This window comes from Mytilinidion resinicola, assembly GCF_010093595.1.
Source record: "Mytilinidion resinicola strain CBS 304.34 unplaced genomic scaffold BDZ99scaffold_30, whole genome shotgun sequence".
Lineage (NCBI taxonomy): Eukaryota > Fungi > Ascomycota > Dothideomycetes > Mytilinidiales > Mytilinidiaceae > Mytilinidion > Mytilinidion resinicola.
Genome location: NW_022985466.1, coordinates 107552 through 131698, shown reverse-complemented (window position 1 = coordinate 131698; position 24147 = coordinate 107552). Strand labels below are relative to the sequence as shown.

The window sequence follows — 24147 nt, the reverse complement described above, 5'->3', positions numbered from 1 at the left end:
CGTACGCATTGATGCTAGCAGAGGGATAGCGGGACTTGCAGCGAATAGGAAAGATCGCTGCTGGAAAACGCCCTGAAGGATGAGGCCGTGCTGGGCACGGCTAACCTTACTCGTGAAAAACGCCCAGCAGACAGAAATAGGGTTTGGGACGGCTCCAAAGCCACAAGCGCATTTGGTGTGCTCGTTAACTTGTTTGAGTAGACGATAACCTGTATCCATTTAGAGAGGCAGGCGATGAAACCATGCTCGTTGTGTGTTGTCACGGGAATCCCCTATCCTGGATTAGCCTATCAAGCATTAGATGCAGATATATTAACGAATTGAAGTCGAACGATGCCTGTAATGATGATATTCAACCTCTTTCACGCGCGTTTGGTCTATAATTTAGTCTTTGCGTTCCCGAATGAAGCCAAATAAAAAGACCACTTGACCCCTAGCAGATTTACCCAGCCATCCTCGAGGAGCCCCTCTTTGCTAGCCCGGTCGAGTATTCCCTGAAGTGTATCTTGACCTGTAACACCAATGGAAATAGATACTATTCCCTCCGGCTTCCCTTCCTCGCCGCGCATGAAGCCCAGTCGGGCGTTCGTAAAAGCTAGCAGGTCGCGGCTTCGCGCAACGCCAAACATATCCTCCCATTGCCTCGGCGCCTCTTCGTGGCGAACGTCTCCGGGTGCCAGACGGCAAACCAGACCGCCCAACTGTATGTGTGTATTTCGCTTCATGATGGCTGAATAGGCTTTGTAATCTGGGCCACAGGCGTGCCAGGGCGAGAAGGGGGAGGTCAATGGCTTTGGGTTATCTTTCGAAGGGCGATGAGAGTCGAGTTCGGGTATTATGCCGCCTATGTCATGTCAGCGGATAGTTAAGATGGGGTGGAAGAAAGAGATTACCCTTCATGCCACTCGGGTGATACTGGACGGTAACAACATCATCATGCTCGTCGTTGAGTATCACCTTTCCGAGCTTATTCGATGTGATATATTCTCGCCTGGCTGCTGCGTCCTCATTCTGCATTATGATCATGTATCCACCCTCGCCCCTTTTCTTGAGTAATCGCCCTGCAGTCGTGCTCGCTCTCAACGTCGTGGTTGGCGCAACAACCTACACCTTTCGTTAGATAGAGCCGGGAAGGTTGAAGTTTGAATTCGAGCGCCTTACTTCGATGATGTCTCCTCCAATGGCAACTATATATTTCAGAGTCAGCTAGTGGCACCAGCAAGGAGATAAAAAGTCAAGCAGCTCCATACCCAAGAAATTCGCCAACCCAAATGCTCCAACCCTGGGATCTTCGTAGACGATTTCCGTCCCAAGAATAGAAGTCTGCCGCAATCGTCAGCGTCTATTATAGTAGCTTTCTCTACTTAGTTCTTCCTACCAACAGCCTCTTCGCCTTCGCCAGATCATCCGTCACGAAGGCGACCTGCCGCAGCCTCGTCGGCACGATGCCGCCAGCAGATTTGGGACCAGCTGAAGCCATATCGAACAATCGCGAATTCAATTCTTTCCAGCGCGGTAATTCTAGAGACGCGTTCTACATTTTGTAGCTGCAGCGGCTCACTCGTAGGACTAGGGTCAAGGTCCTCGGCCCTGTCGGATTCCCCGCATACTGGCGATGGTCGGCATTTCACGGTGGTTTTACAGGGCAATGGCGCTGCGCAGCCGTGGCTGTTGCGAGAGCTCACGTGTTAGAGGCCTTCTCAAGTGACAATTCCATTCAAGGCCACGATGGATGTTGTCAAAGGTGTGGAGTGCGGTATCGATGGAATAGTGGACTGCGGCGGAGCTCTCGGGGGTGAAGGGCATACGGTAAGTGTTGTATAATCTTAGTCGAGAATTCCCTACCACTTTCTGATTTGTAAGCCATCCTGCGATCTCGGACGGGTATGCTACTTCTTGCGCCAATAAGTGTGCCTCTCTCGTGTCTATTACCCAAAAGATCCGCTTATAGTGGCATAAGACCGCATTCTCCTGCTAGTTCCTCAGCATCGCAGGTGGCATCTATTCTCAAGAGAGCCTAGATCCAACCTCCTCGGTCAGCCCCCTCATTTCTTTTATCAAGTCTATCTCCAGCCGTCACCCTGCCGAGGATGCTACAAACTGTTTAGAGCAGCGCCGGTTCTGAGCTCCACTGTAGATACTTTATCCAAGGAAGCAATCCTGGGAGATTACGAAGACACGCAGGGCGTATATAAGCAGCGGTGTAGCACACGTATCGCCTCGTACATCGCATGGTACACTGCCTCGTTTCCCATATCCTCATATTTACAATTGAAATTTGCTCCCCTACGTCTGTCTTTTTCCTTTTCTAAACTTCCCTTGGCTCAATTATACTCTCAAAGATTGCCGGAACCATGTCCACAGCCACCCCCTCCACTCAAACGGGCTCCTGTCTCTGTGGCGCCGTCACGTACAATCTCACGGGGGCCCCTTTCAGCTCCTTTCTCTGCCACTGCGCCAACTGTCGCAAGTTTACTGGATCCACCTACCAAGCCAACTCGATGTATGCCGGACGCGACTCTCTCACTGTCACCAAAGGCGAATCCAATCTCTCCGTGCACGCCTACAACAACACCACCTCCGGCAATACATTAAGGCGGCACTTCTGCAAATCCTGCGGGTCGCCGCTGTTCATCTACCCGGACGCGGCTCCGGGTGTCGTTGTTGTCATGTCGGGAGGATTGGATGACCCAGCGGCTTTTGCGCCGACGAAGGAGTGTTTTGTGAAGGATAGGCTGCCGTGGGTGACGCCGATTGAGGCAGCGCAGTTTGAGGCGGTGCCACCGCACCGGTGAATTAGGGGTTGGGGTTGAGGGAGGAGGTGATGAGACTTTGATTTGGCAGGATAGGAATCAAGGTTATTTGGAGACTCGTATGGTAGCTTTTTTTTGTATATTACCGACCAACCTACCTCCTCCCATTTCCCATTTGAGTTGACGCCGTATCCCTAACTCGTATCAGAATTTTGCCCAGCTCAACTTCGGCTCAGCCGCTGCTTAGAATGCAAACCTTCAACTCACCTCGCTGTCCAAACTCCGTAACCAGCCTGATTATAGTGCATATAGAATCATCCTTGTCAGAGCTCCTAGTCGACCCTACGCGAAATCTGTCTCCAGAGATGTTCTAGTATAATGGCCCAACACCGAGACGCCAATTCTGGACCAGCATCGGACCAGTGAGTTGGGCCGCCGAGCTGATATCGGATGTGCTGTGGCCGAGCTCCCCAGATTGGCCAAAGCCCCCGATTTGCCAAAGCCCCCCGATTGGCCGCGTCGGCATCCCAGAGCTCTTGCATTTCCGTCGTCGACACCCCTATGCTACCTAGATACCTGTCCGTTGTGCTGCCCATACTATGTCTGATGAAATATACCAATGAGCCCGTGTAATTACGCCACTATGGCCGTCCAGGCTTTCCGCGACCGCACTCTGGCTCCGCGCCCGCAGGCCCCCGAGTTGATGTCCGATGCTGTCGCGACGCCGGCAGAGACCCTGAACAACGCAGTACACGAACGCCCAGCGAAGAGAAAACGGATCGCTTGCCAACGCTGCAGACAATCTAAGGTGCGTAGCGAGTGCCGAGTGGGCAGCTCCACGACGCAGCGGCCGCTCACTGACCCGGCGATTCGTAGCTACGTTGCGAAGCGTCCGACGGAGGTGCTCGACCTTGCCAGCGCTGTTCTCTCCACTCTTGGCCATGCATCACTGAAGCAGAACCCCAGCGCGCTAGCAAAAGACCGAACAGGACGCTGAATGAACGCGCCGATCCCGAGCCGCAGAGTACTCACCATATCAACCCCATTGCATCACCTCCTGCGTCGCAGACGTCCTCATTCAGAGCGCTGGCAGCATCTGCAGACCACGTATCAAGCGAGGCTCAACTCCCCCCCGAGTCTTGGTCCGATCGCTTCCCTCATGGCACTTCTGCTGCAGAGGCAGACGCCGAAGGAACGTCTCCGGCGGGTGGTCGTAGGCGTGAGGCGACGATCAATGGCGCACCGCTAGCGCTCGCTGTTAGGACTGCACGAACGATAGAGACTGTCACGATATATGCCGACCAAATACAGCACTACTTCGACGTGTAATCCTCCTGCTGAATGTTGCCCGTCCGGCCGGCCAATTTGACTGACTGGCGATAGATATTTTTCCTATTATCACAACTCCTTCCCCGTCCTCTTGATGCCTGTTTCCCCAGATGCCGTCTACGCAACCTCTGCTTTGCTCTTTTGGGCAGTCATAACGACGGCGGCCCGTCATGACAGCCTAGACTTTACGCTTCTGCCGGCACTAGTGCCCGCGGTCAAAAGGCTGCTTTGGTTGACCATCGCCTCTCCTCCTCACATGTTGCCATCCTTGGAGGCCATGTCCATACTTTGCATATGGATGTTTCCTGTTTCGTCGATGCCAACAGACCTCACGTTCATTCTGGCTGGCATCCTCAAGTCGTCGGCCATGCATACTGGGTTGCACCGACCAGACATCTTGACACACTACTCCAGCGCCCAATCTTCGTTGAGACCAGCGAAACTCAGAGAAGCCATCAAAGTCTGGTGCTGTACCTATGTTGCTACTGAAGGGTGCGTAGCCCCAGCATTTGCCCTTCTGCCTCACTCGAGCCACCACTCGCTGGTGGCATTCTCCCAATATATACTTCCATGACACCGAACTTTACGTCCACCCACTCCCTTTCTCGACGTTCCTCTTATCACGACACTAACCAGATTGGCGGCGTTGATTAGTGTAGCTATAGGAAACGGGCAACCGCCGTACTTCCCCGCCGACCGTACAATCGAGCAGGCATCTGCTGCGTCGAACCCCTACGAGTTGCCAGAGTCGTTGCACCAAGCAGGAGTCACGCAAGTATTTTGCAGCAAAGTGCATTCAACCATGTGTGACTTTGATAGGCTGGAAGGATTAGCTTCTCAGTCGACGAGAAGTTTGTTGCTCAAAGTTTTGGAACGAGATCTCCGAGAGCTCGAGGAACGGCTGAATACTCACAGATCTCGTACGTGTCCCAAAACATGTCCCTCTGTTGCAGTGCCCTCCATAGTGACTTTCACCAGATCGGACTAGCATCCACTTTCTCTCTGCTTGTTTCCAGCTACGAGCATACTGGCTGTTCGATGATGAGGAATCGTCTGCCCGCAGAGACGGCGTCATCAAAGCATTCGACACGGCTATCCGGTTCATCGACAAACTTCAATATGGAGAGACGGATGGCGGTCCTGTGAGATATCTCACATTCTTGGCTTCACGGGTGTGTTTTGCGGCTGCAGTTCTCGTATCCAAAGTCGTACATTCGAGCTACGGTCTATACGTCGACGCCGAGCGAGGAAAGCAGGCTTTCAACACAAGCATATCAATTTTCAAGCGGTGTTGCGTCGAAGACAACGACATGCATGGCCGGACCACAAAGGTTTTGGCGCAGCTATGGAACATCTACGAAGGTCAATCAGAAAAGTCCCAGCAACCTCCAGGCCTCTCTCTCAAGACCCGGTTGTTCTTCAGCATAGCACACGATGCATTATGGCAATGGCGTGAAGAGTACGCTGGAAACCCGAACAATGGGGCTCCCAGCCCTCCACCTCCACTTATGCCACCATCGTCCACGACGATATATGGTGGTCCGTTATCAGCAGAGCACCAGCCATCCTCGTTGGCACTTTCGCATTCACGAACAGAGCCTGGTAACAACATTGCGCACGCTTCGAACATACTCGATGATCACACTACGTCTTTAGCCTCAAATGCTCGGCAATTCCATTCCCCGGCAGAATTTTTTGATGCGGATCCTACACGAGAACCACTGCCTTCCGCCCCCGACCAAGATCATTTGACACGGAATAGTAGACTCCTCCCTCCAGGTGCCATGCAATTCGACATGCTCTTTCCGTGTGCTGTCTCGGGCTTTAGAGATTCAGAGCAACCCTAGTTGTGATCAATGATATGAAAGGACTTGGCCGCAATTTGTGTTGCAAATGTATCTTGTATTCACCTCCGACATTTTGCTTCCTTGAGTGAAGGAAATGTCATTCTTGGCATGAACGGGTTGCAATGTGTTGGGGAGATTTGAGATGCATTATGACCTAAGGAAACGTCAAGAAAATCAGGTATAGCGTCTCGATTGTTAAGATGTTATCAACTCGACTGGCGAGGGGATTTTGTGATAACAAGCTTAACATTTTACACAAGCCATCATCGTGCACATCCAATCGCTGGAATAGAGGCCCTCCCAAGGCTTGTGGCGCCCGGGGGCTGCCACGGCCTGACAGAGTCTATTGTCCGATTCGCGTTGTGTCCATACCTTCCTATCTGTAAGTAAGACGACTACATACTTTTCGTGGCCGTATTTCGACTTTTTGGATAGCGGGTAACAGATTCGCCGATTTTCGTCACTTCGGCTTGAATAACTTGGCGCTAACTCCGACGCCGAGAGCCTATCAGAGCTCATTCCGATGGCTTCGACAAACTATTGGAATTTCATTGCACCGACTCTGGCAGTCTTCCAGACTTTATTGCGCCATCTCCGTCGCCATCTTTGCATCGATTCATCCGCCTCCGATAGCGTCAAACGCGTGTTATAACGCGAACTTCATATGGAGCGCGGGAAGGGGATCTAATAGTGCTAGGGTGTAGCTGCACATATACAATGCAATAACCACTTCTCCCTTTCTCTTCATCACCGAGTTCCGTATTCGAAATCTCTTCTTGATTGGCTCCGCATTCTTTTCCTTCTGTTTTTTCCTGTTTCATTTGAGAAGTTCTTCGAAGTCTGCAGTGTACGTCGTCCATAAAATGGCCGAGAGACCATACGAACTCGTCCTGCTGGGCGCCACTGGGTATACAGGGAAATTCACAGCACAATACATACAAGAGCATGTACACCCGGACCTGAGCTGGGCTATTGCCGGACGAAATGAGAAGCGGCTCCTTGAGATTGCGGAAGAGCTCAAGCAGATGAACCCTGCTCGCATTCAGCCTGGCATGTTGCTCCGCCTGGTTTGATCAAGGTGTTGCGGAAGCTCATTAATTACAGTTGTCGAGGTTGTTGAGGTGAAGAGCGAAGATCTATCAGCAATAGCGGGCAAGACGAAGGTTCTGATGACCACCCTTGGGCCTTACGCCAAATTTGGCGAGCCTGTTGTCAAGGCCTGTGTTGATGCCGGCACGCATTACCTTGACGTGTAGGTTCTGTACATGCTATATACCCCATCAATGGTGGCTGATGCTTCCATTTTAGGACCGGTGAAGTGACGTTCACATACGACATGATGCGTAAATACGACAAAGCAGCCAAAGCCAAGGGGGTCTGCGTGCGTTAATCCAGGATTGACCGCTTTTCAACCTTTGACTGACGATGTATATAACAAATTGTTCCTCAATGTGGCATCGATTCAGTCCCATCCGATATCCTTGCTTACCTCTGCGCCAAAACCGCGCGAGAAAAGCTGAACGTCGGCCTCCGCGACTGCATAAACTCACTCCAAACACTGGTCGGTACCTTCTCTGGCGGCACATCCCATTCAGTCATCGGCCTTGTCGAAGCCTACCCGATCTCGTTCATCAACGCCTCTAGTAAACCCACCGCCCTCTGCCCCATCGCACCACCAAAAGCTACGCCCTCGACCATCGGGAGATGGTCGTCCCTCGTGGGTTCACGCCACGTCTCTGGCCTAGGCAGACTCACAGACTCCCCTCAAGCGCTCTCGGACACCGGAATCGTGTACCGATCCTGGGGCATATTCGACGCCGGTGCCTATTACGGACCCCAGTTCACATTCACAAAATACATGCGTGTGAGCAACGGTCTCATAGGCGCGTGCGTCCACTACCTTTTCGCCATCGTCCTGATCGGGCTTTACTTGCGGCCCGTGCGTTCCATTTTCAAGCGTCTATCGCACAGTCCCGGCGCTGGTCCAGACGCCGAAGAAGCGGCAAAGAACATTTTAAGCTACAAGGCTGTGGCTACTGCTGACGAGCCGCGGAAGCGAAGAGTGCATGCCACGTACCACTACGAAGGTTCGGTCTACTACATGACTGGAATCACGCTTACGGAGGCGGCGCTGGTCTTGAGTAGGGGCGGCGATTGCTTGGGCAAGAGATTGGGGGGTATGATCACGCCGACGACGTTAGAGATGGAGTATGTGGAGCGGCTGCAGAGGGCGGGAATCAAACTCGGCTGGGGGATGCTTTGATTTCCATGATAGGACCGTGCTCTTGGACTTAGCCCCTGTATGCTCAGGTTACAAGGCGGATATAGGTTCTAGTGGGATCGATTGTGCTCTAAGAGACCTTCGCAGATGTACATGTACAACCAGATCTTATGCAATCTAACCGTGGTGTTTCCAGAATTTGTATTCTGACAACTCTTTCCCGAAACTTCTATCTCTGTACACTTGGCTACCGCCGCCTGGGGTACTCTAGTACGTTATTAAAAGCTGTGAAATGATAGTTTTGAGAAGTCTGATAGCTCGCCAGGCCACCTCAGACAGTGCCAAACAGGTCAAGAAGCTTGGCGCACGGACCCCACGCTAAACCCATATAGCCCCGCGTCACCTCCGCGCCCACCCTCATCTAAACAACAAACAACACTTCGTCCACAGCTACAATGGATGACGACAAAGCTCTCGCGGAATTCATGGAACTTACAGACCTCGACGCGAAACGTGCAGCGAAGTACCTGCGTTTGGCTGAGAACAATGTCCAAGACGCCATATTGCTTTATTTCGACTGCCCGGAAATCTTCAACGGGACAATCACTACTGCCACTACTAATAGCTCCGAGGGAACTAACCGCAAACGTAAATTCTTAGAAGCGGATGATTCGGTCATATTAGACACTTACAGCAGCAAAGACCGGGCCCGCGACTTAAGGATCTCCCAGTTCGCTAACATCACCAACGTCGGGAATGTGCGTGCATCCAAGTATCTGCGCGTCAACAAGTACAATCTCGATCTAGCCATCAACCACTACTGCGACAATCCGAAGCTGTTTATCGACATGGATACTACTATCGTTTTGCGCGGATCCACCAAGTTCACGCTCCCCGGAGACCTGTTCGAATCGGCTATGGACAGATTCGACTCCCTCGTCGAGACCGGCGAGATCCTCTACAGCCCATCGGAACCTGATCGCATCGAGCACGACGGATTCGAGGTAATTGTATCCCCTTTGGCCTTGCTACAATTAATGTTTATTGCCGGTCTCTTTCGCAGTTCGAATTCCGCATCGTCCCGGCCATGGGCTCGAAGCCGCTGCTCGCCGCCGACGATCCCGGCCGCTCCCAGGCCCAAGGCCCCTTCGTCAACCCAGATCCCGCGTTCGTCCTGGCCAACGTCGGCACAGACCACGTCTTGGAGCTTAACAAATTCTGCGTTTTTCGGCCCATGCTCATCCTGCATACCCATAAATACGTCCCACAGGAGGACGATTTGGACGCGTCCGACTTGGCGGCAGCATGGGCGACGTTGGCGACTATCAATGTCGAGGTGCCACATATTGCGCTCTACAACTGCGGCGTTGATTCGGGCTCGTCGCAAGGGCACAAGCATCTTCAGCTCTGGCCGCACCTAAACCTGAAGGATAAGAAAGCATTCTACCTGCCGCCGGATGGGAAGGACCTGCCTTTCGGTGACTAGATTCGCCCCTCTCCTCCTTGATCGTATACTGATCAAGTTTCGATAGATACCCCGACTGTGCTTCCAGACTTGCCGTACCAACATTGGGTCGTTGGCATCCCCCGTTCCGCTAAGCCGGTTGACATCATCGAGTCCTACTATCTGCTGCTCAGGAAGACGAGAGAGGCTTTGGGAAAGGAAGACGATGAGGCTGCAGCCTACAACTTACTCTTCACCGCAGTCTGGATGATCATTATCCCTCGCACCCAGAAGGGCTGCAAGGGCCTCAACGCTAACGGCGCGGGTATGCTTGGCTTGGTGTGGGTGAAGGATGCGGAGGAGCGTGAGGAGTGGACGAAGCATGGCATGACGGAGCATCTCACACGCTTGGGACTGCCTGTTGAGAAGTGATTGTATGGTTCTACGGGGTGAATAGGATACCTGATTCTGGCTATGGTGTCAAGTATGTGCAGGAATACCAAATAGACTTTACAAATTCCTCTCTATTATGTCATATGGTGATCTTTTCTTCTCTCATTCCCTTCATCACCAAACGATTCAATATCTTTCCAGTCTCCTTGCCAACGTCAGACGTCACTCGGTATACTTTCAGATATCAGAATGAGACCGAAGGTCAGTATTTTGAACGATCAGGAAACTAGTCGGGGCACCTTATACGGTACCAAACAGGAGTACATAGATAAGAAAGTGAGTCATTTTAATATACTATTTACTGGTGGCTACGTGCTTAGATCAAGTCTGTATGAAGTTGCACCGTGTGCTGCCAATGTCAGAGGCGCCTCGGTATGTTTTCGGAGATCACAATGAGATCTGATTTGGGTGTTTTGAACGATCAGGAAATCTGTAGGGGTATCTCATACAGTATCAAACAGGAGTACACAGATAAGAAAGTAAGTTGTTTTCATCTATTTCTCACGAGTAGCTACTAAGCGTTGTGCCGAAAGCGCACCGGGTGCTGCCAATGTCAGACTTCCCTCGACATACTTTCCGATGTCAGAATGAGACTTAAGCTCAGCGTTTTGAACGGTCAGGAAATCAGTCGGGGCACCTCAGACAGTGTCGAGCGCGAGTACGTTAGATCAAGTCCATTCGAAAATGTACCGTGTGCTGTCAGCGTCAGAAGTCCCTTAGCATACTTTCCAACGTCAGGATGAGACTTGAGCTCAGTATTATGGTCGACTGGGAAACTAGTCGTGGCACCTCAGACAGTGTCAAGCAAGTGTACACAGATGACAAAGTGAGTTCTTTTGCTATACTGTTCACTGGTACCTACTAACCGTCATCGGCCTCCGATCAAGTCTATATGAAAGCGCACACCGTGCTGCCAATGTCAGAAGCCCCTCAGCATACTTCCGGAAGTCGTAATGCAATCTAAATTCAGTATTTTGGACGATCGGATAAGTGGTTAGGGCACCTCATACAGTATCACGCAGGAGTAAGTCATTTTGATATACTATTCAAGAGTAGCTCCTAGGCGCATAGATCAAGTCTGTACGAAATTGCATCGTGTGCTGCCAACGTCAGAAGTCCCCTAGCATACTTTTGGGAATCAGAATCTGATCTAAACTCAGTATCAGATAAATTGCCAGGGCACCTCATACGGTATCAACATGATGACAAAGTGAGCCATTTTCGTCTATCTTTGGGTGTAGCTACTAATCGTCGTTAGATCAAGTCTATACGAGAGTGTACATACAGTGTGCTGCCAACGTCAGAAGTCCCTCAGCATACTTTCGGGAATTAGATTCAGATCTAAACTCGGCGTTTTGAACGATCGGATAAGTGTCCAGGGCACCTCATACGATATCAAGCATGTGTACACAGATGATCCAGTGAGTCATTTTTATCTCTCATTCACTACCAAGCATTGTACTCCTAGCTACACGCTCAGTGTCCAAGAAGCAGAAAAACCGCCAGAAGTAGCATTATTAACTCTCCCAAAACACGAACAATCGCACCCAAAGTATTACCAGAAGCACCACCAATCGCACCCAAAGCCTTACCATGCATCCCGAAAGCATTACCCATTACGTCCAATATCTTACAAAGTCCGCCAGAAACCACCCCAATTAGGCCCCACTAACAGCACCACTTAGTACCCAAACGTCGTCATGTCGTACGCCGCGCGCTGTCCCGGATCCGACAACACATCGTACGCATCGTTGATTTCTGCCATATGCGCAGTAGCCAACGCGGCCTGCTCCGGGGCCACTCTGTCGGGATGATTGGCCAAAGAAAGCCTACGATACGCGGCCTTGATGACGTCCTGGGTTGCCCTCTTTGGAACTCCCAGCAAGTCATAATGGGTACGCTGTGTGGGCTGACGAGCAGGCGGAGGAGGTGCCTGACCAAAGAAGGAAGGACGCGGAGGGGGTCCCTGTTGACGCTTTCTCTGCTCGTCCCACTCTCGATAAGCCCTCGCCGCTTCCTCCATTTTCGCTTTCTCCGCGGCCTTCGCGGCCTCTTCGCGCTGGCGCTTCTTGTGTTCCTCTTCGTGGAAGCATCTCTCCTTCCACGCTTCCCACCTACGCTTGGTCTCTTTCAGCCTCTTTTCCTTTCGGATACGGGCCTCTTCTTCGGCCCGTTCGGCTAGCTCACGCTCCTTCGCCTCTCCAGCCAGCATCTTGTTCCAATTCTCACTGACTCGAGCCGCTGCGGCCCTCAACGTCTCCTGCTTTCGGTCATTTTCTTGCCTTTTGAGGGCCTCTGCTTCCTCTTCCTGCCTCCGCGTCGCTTCTTTCTCTTCTTGCTCCTTCCGCAGCTTCGCTTCCTTTTCCTTTCGCTCCGTCTCTTGTGCCTCCTTCATCTTTCGCCTCTCTCGTCTCTCTTGTTTGTCATACGCCTCATTCTCCTTCTTCTGCTTCGCCAGATACTCGGAAGCCTGACGACCAAGATACAAAATCTCCTCATCATCGAGTGCCATATCCGGAAAGGACATCATGGGCTTCTCCTTCCTCCTCGTGCGTCCATGCTTCGCAAGCTCCTCCAGGTCGTCGAACTGGCGTCGCAGCTCGGGATCGATGTCCAATCCTTCGTCCGGACTCTGGACGGCCTCGTCCTCTGAGAGCTGGCCGTGAAAGGCCCGAGCAATAGAACCGGCTGCACCAATGCTGTCGACGGGAGTCTTGCGATGGTGAGGCAGCGGTGATGCCCACTTACGCGAAGGAGCGTCCTCCTCAGCACGCTTCGGCGCAGTCTCGCCCGTAGCCTCGTCGTCCACTTTCAGGTTGTGGAAATCCGCAGGCACGAAACCAGCCACACCGGAGTAGTTGAGCGGCGGTGGCACAGCTTTGTATGTTGACCAAGTTCTTAGAGGAGGCTTCTCCCGAGCACGCTTCGGTGCAGCCTTGTCCGTAGGCTCATCGTCCACTTGCTGGTTGTGGAACTCCGTGGGTATATGGTAAGCTACACAGTTATGTTCAGTAATAGTTCAATGCCGTGTTGGTGTGATGACAGACTCCTAGTAGTAGGAGGAGCATCCCTTCGAGCATGACTCTGCGTGCCCTTCTTTTCTGCCTCGTCCCACATCTTGCGTGCTTTCTGCTGCTCGCGCAGGGCTTGCTGTTCTTCCCATTCCTGGGACAGCTGACTTACTAAGAGCGCGCCTTTCTGAGCGCGGTCGTGGGCCAGGAGTCGCTGAGGCTCTTCGCGCTCTTCGGAGTCGCTACGGATGACGATGGGCTGGCGCTGCTGGTGGCGGCTTCGATCGCTGGGTGTGTTGACATAGCCCAGACCAGGATGGGCGTCGGAGGAGGACGATGAGTCGGGGATGGTGGAGCGTTGTTCGAGATGTTCGAGCTCTTCGGAGTCACTCCGGATGACGATGGGCTTGTGCCGCTTGCCCATGGCGTTATGCTGAGACATGAAGAATGAGGGCTGGTTCTTTTTCTGCTCTGATAGGACGCCGGAGGAGTCCTCCTCGGAAGGTGATGCCTCTTCGTCGGACAGTTCGAAGTCTGAAGGCCACTCAGTGACCTCGCCGCCGCCACAAAAACGTGGGCCGATGTTCGGGCTTTGACAGACGGGAGTTCTGGGGCGAAGATCCTTTTCGGGCTCAGGTTCGGTTTCAGAGATACGGCCGTCGGAACAAGCAGACACAACGCTACCTATATCAGCGCTGTCGTCGTCCGAGCCTTTGCGGAGGAATACTGGGCAGTCGATAACACCTACGAGGACAGGAGATCCGGGTGACGAGATGTCTGAAGGTGTGAGAGAGACAACATGGTGGGTGAAGCGGGTGTTGATGTTTTGTCGGCGGGGGTTCGGAGCCAGGACGGAGGAGATATTGAGCGCGTGTGGGTGCGCTAGCGCGTGTGGCCTCGCCTGTTCACGTGGAAACCAGAGGCCGTCTTGGCAACGTCTGAGGTGGCCTGACGGGTTTGCTGGTGCCGCAAAGGGGTGCGATTCGCTCTTGTTCGGATCTCGAATAGTGCGTTGAGGCCGTTCTGACGGCGTCAAGACGGTGTACACAGATACAAAAAAACAATGACGAACCTACCTGCTCACGTGGATGCAGTGGATCTAATGGATAGCCATTCGAGGATGGCGATGTCTGAGGTGGCCTCGCAAGTTTCCTGGACGGTCAAAAGGATGAGATTCCCTCTCATCCAGATTCCTCAAAGCTCAGCGAGGCAGCTCAGACGGCGTCAGGAAGGGGTACACAGTTCTCCGAGATTGAAGTGACAAACTTACCTGCTCAATCGGTGGTGCAAGAGGCTTTTCAGGGGAACTTTTGGTAGTAATGTCTGAGGTGCTCTCACGAATTTGCTAATTGATCAGGACGACGAGCTTTCGCGGCATTCCATCTGAGGAAAGAACTTTGGGGCAACCCCAACAGCGGCAAGAAGGCCTACACGGATATATAAAAGGAAGTAGCAACTGAGCCCCCATTTAACACGCTCTTATGACCTTGTCTAATGAAATCGTGACCCGTGCTATACAAAGATTCATATCCATAGGTACATTTGGTGTTGATATCTTGGGGCGACAACGCAGGAGGCGGCTCAGTAAGTCGTTCAATCGACGCAGCATTCACATTACTACTGCGTATCCTCTCACCTCTACAAACTCAAGATATATGCGAGTTCACCATATCGTCGTCTCACAGCACTCGGGTCTGTCATCCTACAGATCCCGAGAAATGGCTCAAACTACTGAAAAACCGAGCGAAAAGAGGGTGTACAAGTAGCGCTCCCCAGAATCTAAGGGGGATATATTTCGATCTTCTAACTCCCAACCTTCTTCCTCTTTCGACTGCCTGCATTGCGCATCTTGATTATAGCCCATCACATATTAGCATGCAGAGTGATCGCCCCGCTTCCCCGTCGAGTCTATTGCTATACAGTATTACACTCGGGTTGCAGCAACCTAGGATCACCAACTCATACGGTTCACTTGCGTGCACACCACCCCCCTAGGTATCCCTCACTCTCCCTTTCTCTTCCTTACGGAGTTGTGGTGTTTCCTTGCTGTCAAGGGAAGGGAGTGCCTTTCCTTGCTGTCAAGTGCCTTTCCTTGGCGCCTTCCTTGCTTCCAAGGGAACGACCAGGGGAGCGCCCTAGGGGATAGTTCATCTCGTTCCTCTATATAGTCCGCCTTTACGGCATCTACAATACAACAGAGTTCACATCAATTCCAACCTAAGTTCGACGCAATGGGTTGGGAACAAGTTTGAGCATCTTAGGGAGGTGTCCATCTCAACGATTTTCGACCCGCTGTTCATGGTCTCACCAATTGTCCAATTGCCGAGCATGAAGATCTTCAAGACCAAAATGAGTTGGGTGGCCGGTCGGCAGTCACAGTGGAAGTGCAAGAAAGGTACTTCGGCTATAGAAGAGCTCATTCTGCGGGATTATCGCGCCCCAATGCATGCAGCTGTATCCATGGTGGAATCTTGCAAAGCACTCCACACGTTCAAGCTCCATCTTAGCGCACATAGCCATTCGAAGCAAACGTACACCTCGTTAGGAATTAGTATAATTGAGCATAAGCACTAGGGAGAGAGAGAGAACTTTGACATACCAAGGTTCTATTCAGCGGGATTCGGATTGCGGACTCCCATCAATGCTTTTTCAGATACATTTCCCGGACGAGGCTGTCGTCATAGAAAGTAGAGCATAAACTTCATAGTGAATACAGTTCTACCAAATTCATGTGTGCATACTAAATAGATAGCAGTGACAGAGAACGGTACACAGAAGGACAATTTGATTCATCGCTGTTTGGCCTGTATTATTTTACTAACTTACGGAAGACTTGAGTCATTCGAATACGTAGCCCCTAAGGGGTCTGCTAGCTGCACTCAATGTTGCCTAGGTCTTCCGGTACATTGGCTCGATTTTAGTAGAGACGAAAACTCTTTGACGTCACAAACAGGGCATTGAGCATTACTGACATTTGCTATACTATGCAGTTTGCTGCATGTATCAATGATGACAGTGATTCAGCACAGACCACGACAATTGATCTTCTGGGAGGCAAATAGCAAACATGCTTACGAGATGTACAGAACTGGGTCATACGCTTGGGCACAAGGACACCTCACTGTGCGGCGCTCCACTCCTGCTCGCTCGATAGCACTGTAAGAAGTAGCCTATCTAGCATGTCTTCAGTCAGTCAAACTGTAGCCCTATTCCACTGCGTTGAGTTTTACATACTAATTGGGACTCGGAGGGCCTATCGGGATACCCCAAGCAGTTTCTGCGAGAAGTGCCCAAACTTATGGCTTGGTCCTGTACCGTTTGAGACGTGCATCAGGTCTGGGGCAACCTGGGCGTCTCTTAGTTGCGTCGCCCGCGGAGATTCTCGTGACACTTAGAGACCAAACAAATTATCAGGTTCCCTATAAGTAGAAGAAGATTCTTGGTGTTATTATGGTTGAAGAAGGCACCGTGCAACCCCACATACGAAGAACATCGTCCCGTCCAAGGTAGACATTCGAGGATGAAGATCTTAGTAACAGGAGTAAGTGCAACTCTGCTCTCTAACCACGTCTGCATCTACTAATACCTCAAAGGGAGCAGGCTTTCTCGGCACACATCTCGTCGATTTTCTGTTGAACCATCACCATGAAGTCTTCGTGCTCGATTCGGTTTGGACCGGACGTGAAGAGACGTTCGAACATTTCAAGAAGCACAAGAAATTCTCTTACATAAGGTAAGATATAATAACTCCCACAATCTACACCACTCGTTGATCCAGACTTAGCGGCTGCTAATGTTACAGGCAAGACGTGATCGACCCCTTCCCCAACCTTCAAGTCGACCAAATTTACCACCTCGCATGCCCTGCAAGTCCGAAGAGATTCACTGAAGACCCTTTGAGGATACTCCGCACCTGCATCGAAGGAACAAGAAATGCATTGGAGTTAGCTCAAAGATGCAATGCTCGTATCCTGATTGCCAGCACCTCAGGAAAGTCAAATCTAACGTTCCCCAGACCACGTGACCCCTCGACCTAACCGAGACTGCAGAAGTATACGGCGATCCCCAAGAACATCCTCAGGGAGAGACATACTGGGGCAACGTCAATCCATTTGGTCCGCGAGCCTGCTATGATGAAGGAAAGCGAGCTGCGGAAGCATTGGCTTATGCGTATCAGAAACAGCACAACACGGGAGTCCGCATCGCTCGCATTTTCAACACCTACGGCCCAGGAATGCTCCCTGATGATGGCCGGGTGGTTTCAAACTTCATTCGTGCGGCGATGAAGAAAGCGACATCAAGGTGACCGGAGACCGGATGAAATTAACCCGCTCGTTCCAGTATGTCACTGATTGCGTAGAATCTCTGGCTAGACTCATGGATAGCAACGTCAGAACTCCTGTCAATATCGGAAATGATGAAGAGACATACATCTGGGATCTGGCGGATAAGATTGCTACCTCAGTTGCGAGGACTGGGAGACCAAAGGTCGTGATTGAGGAGGCTGCAGCACCGCCAGACGATCCCGTACGCAGGCAGCCGGATTTGAGTTTTGCTAGGGCGAAATTGGGGGTTTGGAATAAGGTGTCATTGGATGATGGTCTTCAACATACTGTGAACTGGTTTCTAAGTCAGTGGAGTGAGACAGAGGGATGAAAAGGCGGGCTAGTTTAAGACGTTGGGTTTTTGGTGCTCGCAAGCACCTGCAAATAGATTACCACTTTCAATATCGATCTACTTCCGTTTCTTCATATTTGCTTGAAATTTTCTTTTTGCATGGAGGCACCTCCTGCAGTGGTAAGTACCTAGAAAAAACCCACTTTCCACCCTACCTAATCTACGCGTTCCAGTTCTTTACATTCTATCCTTCAATTTCATACACCTCTAGACCACCTCCTACAGTAGTATACACATAGAGAATAACTCTGTTTTCGGCACGTTTCATCTACATCCTCCGGTCTATTACATCTTCCCCTCCATTTTACGCACCTCCAGAGTCCTTCCAACGGCGCTGTGAACCTTCCAAACGCATGTGAATCTTACTCGTGCAACTTACACCTTCCTATTTATGTCATCCTCTTCAAGATTTTACGCATCTCTAGACCACCTCCAACGGTGTTATGCACCTGGAAATCTCCTAAATTTTCACCACGTGCAACCTGAACCCTCGAGATCTTTACATCCTCTTCTGAATTTTTGACTCCGTGGATAACTTTAGGCAGTGGCAAATGAGCCCACAGAAATTAGAGTCAAGAAGCAAAATTAAGAAAAGCTCGAATAGACAGTTGCATTTGGAGTAGTTGCAGCAACAAGTAAATACGCTGAGGACCTACACGTACCCAAAGATCCACCAAAGGCCGCCATTCCGTCACAAGAACCACCGACAAACACCCTCTTTTCCGTCACAAGATCCACCAAAACACCCCAGAGCGTACCCTCCAGCTCAGCCTTCGGTCTCATGTTCCGCCGTAAACGTGTACTCATCCGGCCCCTTGCAAAGCCGTCCAGCCATTTTGCCGTCGTCGACGTCGTGGCAGTCGTACGGCGAAATAGTCACATTCGTCCAGAATGTGTACGGCTTGCTACAAATCAGGCCGTGTTAGTCATGGTTTTGACAATAGTGATAGGAGGCTGACTTACCCCGAGCAGATCCAGAAGAGCGACATATTGAACGTGTTGCCGGCCTGATTCACGTCACTTAACGTAATCGCGAACACACGGATGCCAGAACGGTCGTAGACGGCGAAGGTGTCGTAGGCAGCGTCGGGATCGAGGGCAGAAGGGTGTTGCGTTGTATCGCTGGCGTGGCAAGGGGCTGGCTTCAGGACGCCACCGTCGCCGGAGTTCGCAGACTGGCTGAAGCTGACATTCGCGTAATAGACGTGCTGGTCGTGATTGGTGGAGTTGTGCGAGGCGGCGAAGTAGCGGTAGTTCAGAATGTTGTAGCTGTCTGGTTTGCAGATGTCGGTCTGCCCTCCGGCGGCTGAGGGAGACTTGGGATGGACGTTGATCACGATTCCCGGGAGGAACGCGAGGAAAAAGATCAGCGGGAGCACCCACGCTAGGATCTTGAGAAGCTTCCGCCTCGAGATGCGGCCGCAACAGCACATTGGGGTGGGTTTCGGACTCGGCTCGACGACAGTCATTGGCTGGATCGAACGTTTGAGAGACATGATGTTAGTGACTTGGCTGGAGAGACGATGATGAGGGCAAGTTTCACTTTGGTGACGACGACGACGACAACGGCTGCGTGAGATGATTGAGGTCCATGAAAAGGTGAAGGTATGCAGTAAAGTTTGAGAAGGCACCCTGGGCGATGAAGATGATATGGGAAGAGCTGGAGGAGCCGTCGGTGCTGGTAGCTGAAAAGGATTTGCTACTTTGTCTGTGTTTCTTGTGCGTTAATCGGTGAATAGAAGACAAAGCATACTTGACTAGACAGCAATTGTGTAGCGTAAACTCTTCACACCTTGATATCGATTCCCTCATGCTACCGTTTTAACTCCCTTGAAACCCCCAAAGGAGATGCTCAAATTCCCATAAGTCCCTTCAGCCCATCCGCCATCTTATCCCAGCCGGGCAACTCTGTCTCGTAGAAGCCGTGCATAACCGCTCCTCCATCCCCTCCCTCGATGTCGTCACCAAGGTCCAGAATTCGCTTAGGTCCAATCGCAAAAGCGCGGCCATTGACGGTTTTATCATCCGCAAACCTCAGCGCCGCCGTAACGACCTGGCGCGAATCTCCCTGCGGCGCGCCGACGGCATCAAACAGCTTCAACCACTCAACCACCAGCGGAGTTTCCATAATCCACGGCGCGATCAGATTGACCCGGATCCCACGGTCAGCAAAGAGGGGTCGGATGCTTCGGAAAAGCCCACGGACGGCGTATTTGGAAGAGGTATAGCTGCTCATCAGCGGGATGTCAAAGTATGCAGCCAAAGACGCGATGAGAATAAGACTCGGGGGTTCCGATTTTGGCGCTGAGCTCGGCATTTTCAGGTACAGCTGGGCTAGTTTCGCGGTGTAGAAAGCACCAATGCTGTTGACTTGCAAGGCCACGAGGTTTGGAGCCGGGGGATCGTTCTCGAGGGTCACGGGAGCTTCGTCGGCGGCGAGGAATGGGTCGCCGAAGACGCCAGCGGAAGCAACGACAATATCGAGAGTGTTTTTTGTTAGGGAGAAGGCAATGGCGGCCTTGAAAGCGGCCACTTGGGACGACCATGATGTTACATCGGTGGTGATAAATTGCACGCTGGGAAGGTCAGGTCATTCAAGCGTAGAAGTATGAAGGTGTTTAGAAGTACTGTAAGCCTTTTGCTTTGAGTGTCGCAACGTAATCCTTTCCGAGAGTTTCGTTGATGTCTGCGAGGGTGACATAGGCACTTAAAATAGTTAGAATCTTTATCAGTTTCTGATTTGAAGGAAGGAGTCTTTGTGATGAGGACGTACCCTTTCTCTGCATATGCCAAACCGATTGCAGCACCAAGTCCCCGGGCTCCACCAGTAATCAAGATAGATCTGTCTTTGAGCGAAGAGCCTGACACCGAAGCAGCAGCTTCCTCTGGGCTCAATTTTGCGGAAACTGGGATGGCATCAACTCGAGACATGATTGTAGCAGAACGAGGTCAGATGCAGAAGGCAGGCCGACTATACAAAGCAAGTGGATGTGGAGCCAGATACAGGAAATGCGAAACCTAATTATCCAGCGAGAAATTGGACTTTAAATATCCACTCCCAGAAATATACCGCAACGGCTGCGTGCCTGCACTAGGCAATATCGTCCTGTTCGGAGGTCGGCTGGAATCCGGCATACCCCTCCAGAGCTGTCCACCTGCATTGCACCATGTCTCATCACTACCCGTGCCGCATCTCCCCGGCTAGCGGGTGGGGCGTGTGATTCGGCAGCGTCGCGCCGCTTGCATGAAAGATGCACTCTCGGCGACCGAACAGTGAGGGTCAGCCGCGACATCCTGGGGGTATGATTCAGCGCGAATTTGACCCCTAGCTTCGGTCCTCGTAGTTGTAGTAGAGCTACTTCAAGTCAAATCCCTGACTAAAGTATCGTAGCAAAGTAGCTTCTCGGGAACAGGGGCCAGTGGACGTCTGAATAACGCAGTCTTCGAAGCGTGCAACTGGCTTTGTGGAGTGCAGGAGTGATGAAGCGCGCATCAGACAGAACTTTTTCTTATGTCTGGCATCTGGAGCAAAGCAGCTTCTCTGGAGAATCCCAGTGGACGCATGAAGGACGAAAATGTGTATCAAGCGTCTACTGACTTCCTAGTTTAAGGGGTGTAAGATTGATGGGGCTGACTTGCGACGAATGCCTTTTAACATCCAATATCTGTTCATAGCAGCGCAGGTTGTTCGGAGCAGGCGTACACTAAGTATGCTTTAATTTAAAGCATTTACATTGCCTTACAAGAAGCCTGTGTACATTCGTTTGCTACCGCTGGGAGTTCACGGAGGCTTTCAACCATCGGGACAAGATGCAAACGTTGACGTGCGTGGATCTGAGTCGGTGCTCATCCCGTCCGTCAGCTATCGTTCGATGACGAAGTGCAGCTGTGATTAATCGCAGATAATTTCGTAGCGCCCTAACCAATTATCGTCTCCTTACATTATACTCAAACTCTTTGTTGCCTCCGAAACGTTCGAGTAAGGCGATTCATCGATCGAAAGACACTTATGTCATGTCAGCCACCCTCCTTGCCTTATTAGTCGACTTGAATTCCGCGCTCGACCCTTCCTGCACACTAATATCGCGGGTGACGATAATGCCTCCACCGTTCTGCTTGCCGCCTGGGCCTATCATGGTCCTTCCTAATATCCTCCGCTGGCTCGCTGTGTCCTCGTCGCTGATATCACTTCGATCGTTTTCCCCTCGCCCAGTAACAATCGTCTCTATTCCACTCTTAGATCCGCTTTTAGACACATCGCGCAGTCGATAGCTTCCGGGATAAGGTCTCGGGGTGTGGCCGTCTGCATACGAGTTGGGGTCGGTACTGCTACCGAAGACCTTGTTGAAGAGAGGTTTCAATGTTGCGACGGACCCAGCGATAATACCGAGGCCGATTTCAACGGTCGACCAAATTGCAATCTCTGCGATTCCGTCTGTGAAGATGTTAGAAGTGACCGAGAGCCCCTGGGGGCTGACATGTTCTTACAGAGGTAATCGTTCGCGTTTCTGTAAGAGGGAATAGCCTTGAGACGAATCAAAGTTGCCGTGCTTGCGCTAAAGAAAGGCAATGAATTAGCTTTCCTGTCTTCACCACAACGAAGATCGGAGATTGGAACCTACGCGGCTCCCATGCCCAGGATAAAGCAGACGGAGATTTTTAGTTTCGTTCGCATCTGGATGTCCCAAAGAATGAAAGCCGGCATTACTGCACAAGTCCAGTCGGTGACCACGTTTACGCCTGAAACCAGGTAGCTCAAAGCAATAATCATCTCAAGTGAGCTGCACTTCGCGCCTTTGATCGACTTGTCCCAAGTGGCCGCCATGGGGCGACAGGTGGACCAAACCACGACGCATGCCATGAAGGTGCTGATGCATGATAGCACGATTAGAGCCCAGAGTATCCTCCGAAACAGTTTCTTGGTGGTGATCCGGAGGAGGGAGATGCAGATAGATGCCTTTACTGGGACAGTGCTTGTGACGTAGAAGAGTTGCCAGAGTGCGAAGTACTAGATTTGATTAGCTGATCGATGCAACAATGCAATATCAAGAACTTTGATCAACGTACCATCACCCCATCTTGCATTTCAGTCGCGGAAGCGCCATAATTGTGTACGCCAAGACCATGATGTGCACTCATTGTTGACATAGCGACAGTCACAACGAACAGAAGCTAGTCAAATGTCAGCTCTCCTAGCATACTACACTTTCTCAAGCTCCATACCAGGCCAACAAGCAATAGCCAGTCATCGGTGCCCAGGGCTCCCCGAGAAGATCGGATCCATACTCGTAATCCTAATGTGATGCATGCGAGTGATAAGAAGATGCCGTTGACCACCACAAGGGTCAATGCCATCTGCTTCAACATGATTGCGGTGGTTCCAGGCAAAAAACTATAAGATGGTAGGAAGGAAAGGTGTCAGGTTATTGTGAAGAAAAGAAGTCAAGACGCGTGCCAATTTCGAGGTCTCATTGCGGCTAGGGAGGATATTGAATACAAACGAAGCTGAAGAGGCCTGGCCTCGATAAAACGGGGCATATCAATGCGTTCCTGGGGTTTGTGGCGATCTCAAATGCCGTCTAAATGTAACCGCCAGCAGAAGACGGGAAGGAGTTGCGTTGGATTCCCCTCGGTTAACAACGAGGTTGCTACCATCTAGTGTAACGAACGCGCTTTGAGCACAAGTCTTAGACAAAGACTAAAAGGAGGTCCGGGTTGGCAAGTATCCAACTCAGGTCGATCCCTGGGAGAATACTTCAACTCCTTGCTAGACCGAAGTTTGTTCTGAAGCGAACAGCGGAGCCTTCTTTTCTAAACCAATGAACAACTGTGGCAGGACCTAGCCCTCTTCCCGTCACACCGCTCAAGGCGACCATGCTCTTATTGGCGGCAGAAGTTCGGTGCTGGGTGTTGACGCTCTTCCCCTAAGGACCCAAGGGAACTGGCTCTGGAACCCGAGAAGCTGCCGTTGTGGAGTGCACCCGCATTGCTTGCAGTAGTCTGGTATCCATGCAGGGGCCAGAAGCTGAGACGTGACTAGATAGGTGTGCTCTTCTGACCCTCAGACCCACATAATCTGTGTCGAGTCAACGGATTCCATCAAGAATTTTGGCATCTTAGAAAGGGTTGACTCCACAGGAAGGTGTTTTCATCCAGGAGCCTGACTATGTCAACTTGCGCAATTTGGAACAATCATCATGAACCCGGTGCCGTGGCTTTCTGGCGTCTCAATTGCTGGATATTCGCACTGTTACCTCGCACGGTCACTGCTAAGCATAGCAAATCCACTTAGGCAGAGTTTTCCCTGTCATGACAAATCGAGGGAGCGGCCCGTATGTGGGGAAAACCGGTGGCGGGCTCCTTGCCCCGTTCCCAGATAGTGAGGCGGTCTGCTCGGCCATGAAACGTAATG

General features: G+C 51.4%; 10 protein-coding genes across 10 annotated transcripts; 5 read left to right on the top strand and 5 right to left on the bottom strand.

Moving 5' to 3' along the window:
- Positions 1 to 322: 322 nt before the first annotated feature.
- BDZ99DRAFT_512370 (uncharacterized protein) lies at positions 323 to 1767 on the bottom strand. The gene is made up of 5 exons (XM_033724625.1): positions 1379 to 1767; positions 1251 to 1323; positions 1162 to 1187; positions 894 to 1104; positions 323 to 844 (listed from the first exon to the last, which is right to left on the bottom strand). Exons 1-5 carry the CDS (start codon positions 1478 to 1480, stop codon positions 378 to 380), a joined length of 879 nt encoding a protein of 292 aa, XP_033569670.1. The 5' UTR covers positions 1481 to 1767; the 3' UTR covers positions 323 to 377.
- Positions 1768 to 1907: 140 nt separating this feature from the next.
- Positions 1908 to 2870, top strand: BDZ99DRAFT_468687 (DUF636 domain protein). Its single transcript, XM_033721316.1, has 2 exons — positions 1908 to 2035; positions 2343 to 2870. The coding sequence occupies exon 2, from the start codon at positions 2355 to 2357 to the stop codon at positions 2793 to 2795; it is 441 nt and encodes a 146-aa protein (XP_033569669.1). The 5' UTR covers positions 1908 to 2035; positions 2343 to 2354; the 3' UTR covers positions 2796 to 2870.
- A 586-nt stretch (positions 2871 to 3456) lies between these two features.
- BDZ99DRAFT_550581 (uncharacterized protein) lies at positions 3457 to 6051 on the top strand (the record flags this gene model as incomplete). The annotated part of the gene is made up of 5 exons (XM_033726987.1): positions 3457 to 3561; positions 3630 to 3889; positions 4137 to 4574; positions 4737 to 5002; positions 5061 to 6051. 5 exons carry the CDS (start codon positions 3457 to 3459, stop codon positions 5927 to 5929), a joined length of 1938 nt encoding a protein of 645 aa, XP_033569668.1. The 3' UTR covers positions 5930 to 6051.
- A 741-nt stretch (positions 6052 to 6792) lies between these two features.
- On the top strand, positions 6793 to 8336 carry BDZ99DRAFT_512369 (uncharacterized protein; the record flags this gene model as incomplete). The annotated part of the gene is made up of 4 exons (XM_033724624.1): positions 6793 to 6996; positions 7042 to 7181; positions 7238 to 7314; positions 7396 to 8336. The coding sequence occupies 4 exons, from the start codon at positions 6793 to 6795 to the stop codon at positions 8190 to 8192; spliced, it is 1218 nt and encodes a 405-aa protein (XP_033569667.1). The 3' UTR covers positions 8193 to 8336.
- A 652-nt stretch (positions 8337 to 8988) lies between these two features.
- BDZ99DRAFT_454376 (uncharacterized protein) lies at positions 8989 to 10116 on the top strand. Its single transcript, XM_033718384.1, has 3 exons — positions 8989 to 9160; positions 9214 to 9628; positions 9683 to 10116. Exons 1-3 carry the CDS (start codon positions 8999 to 9001, stop codon positions 10024 to 10026), a joined length of 921 nt encoding a protein of 306 aa, XP_033569666.1. The 5' UTR covers positions 8989 to 8998; the 3' UTR covers positions 10027 to 10116.
- A 2693-nt stretch (positions 10117 to 12809) lies between these two features.
- Positions 12810 to 13665, bottom strand: BDZ99DRAFT_198986 (uncharacterized protein). Its single transcript, XM_033713223.1, has one exon. It carries the CDS (start codon positions 13498 to 13500, stop codon positions 13042 to 13044), a length of 459 nt encoding a protein of 152 aa, XP_033569665.1. The 5' UTR covers positions 13501 to 13665; the 3' UTR covers positions 12810 to 13041.
- Positions 13666 to 16578: 2913 nt separating this feature from the next.
- Positions 16579 to 17714, top strand: BDZ99DRAFT_492000 (NAD(P)-binding protein; the record flags this gene model as incomplete). The annotated part of the gene is made up of 5 exons (XM_033723139.1): positions 16579 to 16599; positions 16652 to 16791; positions 16861 to 17078; positions 17108 to 17313; positions 17361 to 17714. 5 exons carry the CDS (start codon positions 16579 to 16581, stop codon positions 17712 to 17714), a joined length of 939 nt encoding a protein of 312 aa, XP_033569664.1.
- Positions 17715 to 18501: 787 nt separating this feature from the next.
- BDZ99DRAFT_527141 (uncharacterized protein) lies at positions 18502 to 19231 on the bottom strand (the record flags this gene model as incomplete). Its single annotated transcript, XM_033726210.1, has 2 exons — positions 18502 to 18640; positions 18699 to 19231. The coding sequence occupies 2 exons, from the start codon at positions 19229 to 19231 to the stop codon at positions 18502 to 18504; spliced, it is 672 nt and encodes a 223-aa protein (XP_033569663.1).
- A 356-nt stretch (positions 19232 to 19587) lies between these two features.
- Positions 19588 to 20666, bottom strand: BDZ99DRAFT_400886 (NAD(P)-binding protein; the record flags this gene model as incomplete). The annotated part of the gene is made up of 3 exons (XM_033716194.1): positions 19588 to 20311; positions 20364 to 20441; positions 20509 to 20666. The coding sequence occupies 3 exons, from the start codon at positions 20664 to 20666 to the stop codon at positions 19588 to 19590; spliced, it is 960 nt and encodes a 319-aa protein (XP_033569662.1).
- Positions 20667 to 21346: 680 nt separating this feature from the next.
- BDZ99DRAFT_428095 (uncharacterized protein) lies at positions 21347 to 23325 on the bottom strand. Its single transcript, XM_033717180.1, has 5 exons — positions 22959 to 23325; positions 22803 to 22907; positions 22358 to 22743; positions 22224 to 22291; positions 21347 to 22170 (listed from the first exon to the last, which is right to left on the bottom strand). Exons 1-5 carry the CDS (start codon positions 23100 to 23102, stop codon positions 21743 to 21745), a joined length of 1131 nt encoding a protein of 376 aa, XP_033569661.1. The 5' UTR covers positions 23103 to 23325; the 3' UTR covers positions 21347 to 21742.
- Between the last annotated feature and the right edge of the window lie 822 nt (positions 23326 to 24147).

What these genes read in the sequence shown, in the direction of transcription:
- BDZ99DRAFT_468687 (XM_033721316.1), top strand. Translation starts at nt 2,355, where the DNA reads ATGTCCACAGCCACCCCCTCCACTCAAACGGGCTCCTGTCTCTGTGGC.
- BDZ99DRAFT_512370 (XM_033724625.1), bottom strand. Translation starts at nt 1,480, where the DNA reads ATGGCTTCAGCTGGTCCCAAATCTGCTGGCGGCATCGTGCCGACGAGG. An exon ending in CGAAGGCGAAGAGGCTGTTG is followed by an intron (nt 1,324 to 1,378) that starts GTAGGAAGAACT and finishes CGATTGCGGCAG; the next exon opens with ACTTCTATTCTTGGGACGGA. An exon ending in TGGGTTGGCGAATTTCTTGG is followed by an intron (nt 1,188 to 1,250) that starts GTATGGAGCTGC and finishes TGAAATATATAG; the next exon opens with TTGCCATTGGAGGAGACATC.
- BDZ99DRAFT_428095 (XM_033717180.1), bottom strand. Translation starts at nt 23,102, where the DNA reads ATGTTGAAGCAGATGGCATTGACCCTTGTGGTGGTCAACGGCATCTTC. An exon ending in GGCTATTGCTTGTTGGCCTG is followed by an intron (nt 22,908 to 22,958) that starts GTATGGAGCTTG and finishes ACATTTGACTAG; the next exon opens with CTTCTGTTCGTTGTGACTGT. An exon ending in ATCCTGGGCATGGGAGCCGC is followed by an intron (nt 22,292 to 22,357) that starts GTAGGTTCCAAT and finishes GCCTTTCTTTAG; the next exon opens with CGCAAGCACGGCAACTTTGA.
- BDZ99DRAFT_198986 (XM_033713223.1), bottom strand. Translation starts at nt 13,500, where the DNA reads ATGTCTCAGCATAACGCCATGGGCAAGCGGCACAAGCCCATCGTCATC.
- BDZ99DRAFT_454376 (XM_033718384.1), top strand. Translation starts at nt 8,999, where the DNA reads ATGGATACTACTATCGTTTTGCGCGGATCCACCAAGTTCACGCTCCCC. An exon ending in ACGACGGATTCGAGGTAATT is followed by an intron (nt 9,161 to 9,213) that starts GTATCCCCTTTG and finishes TCTCTTTCGCAG; the next exon opens with TTCGAATTCCGCATCGTCCC. An exon ending in TGGGAAGGACCTGCCTTTCG is followed by an intron (nt 9,629 to 9,682) that starts GTGACTAGATTC and finishes AAGTTTCGATAG; the next exon opens with ATACCCCGACTGTGCTTCCA.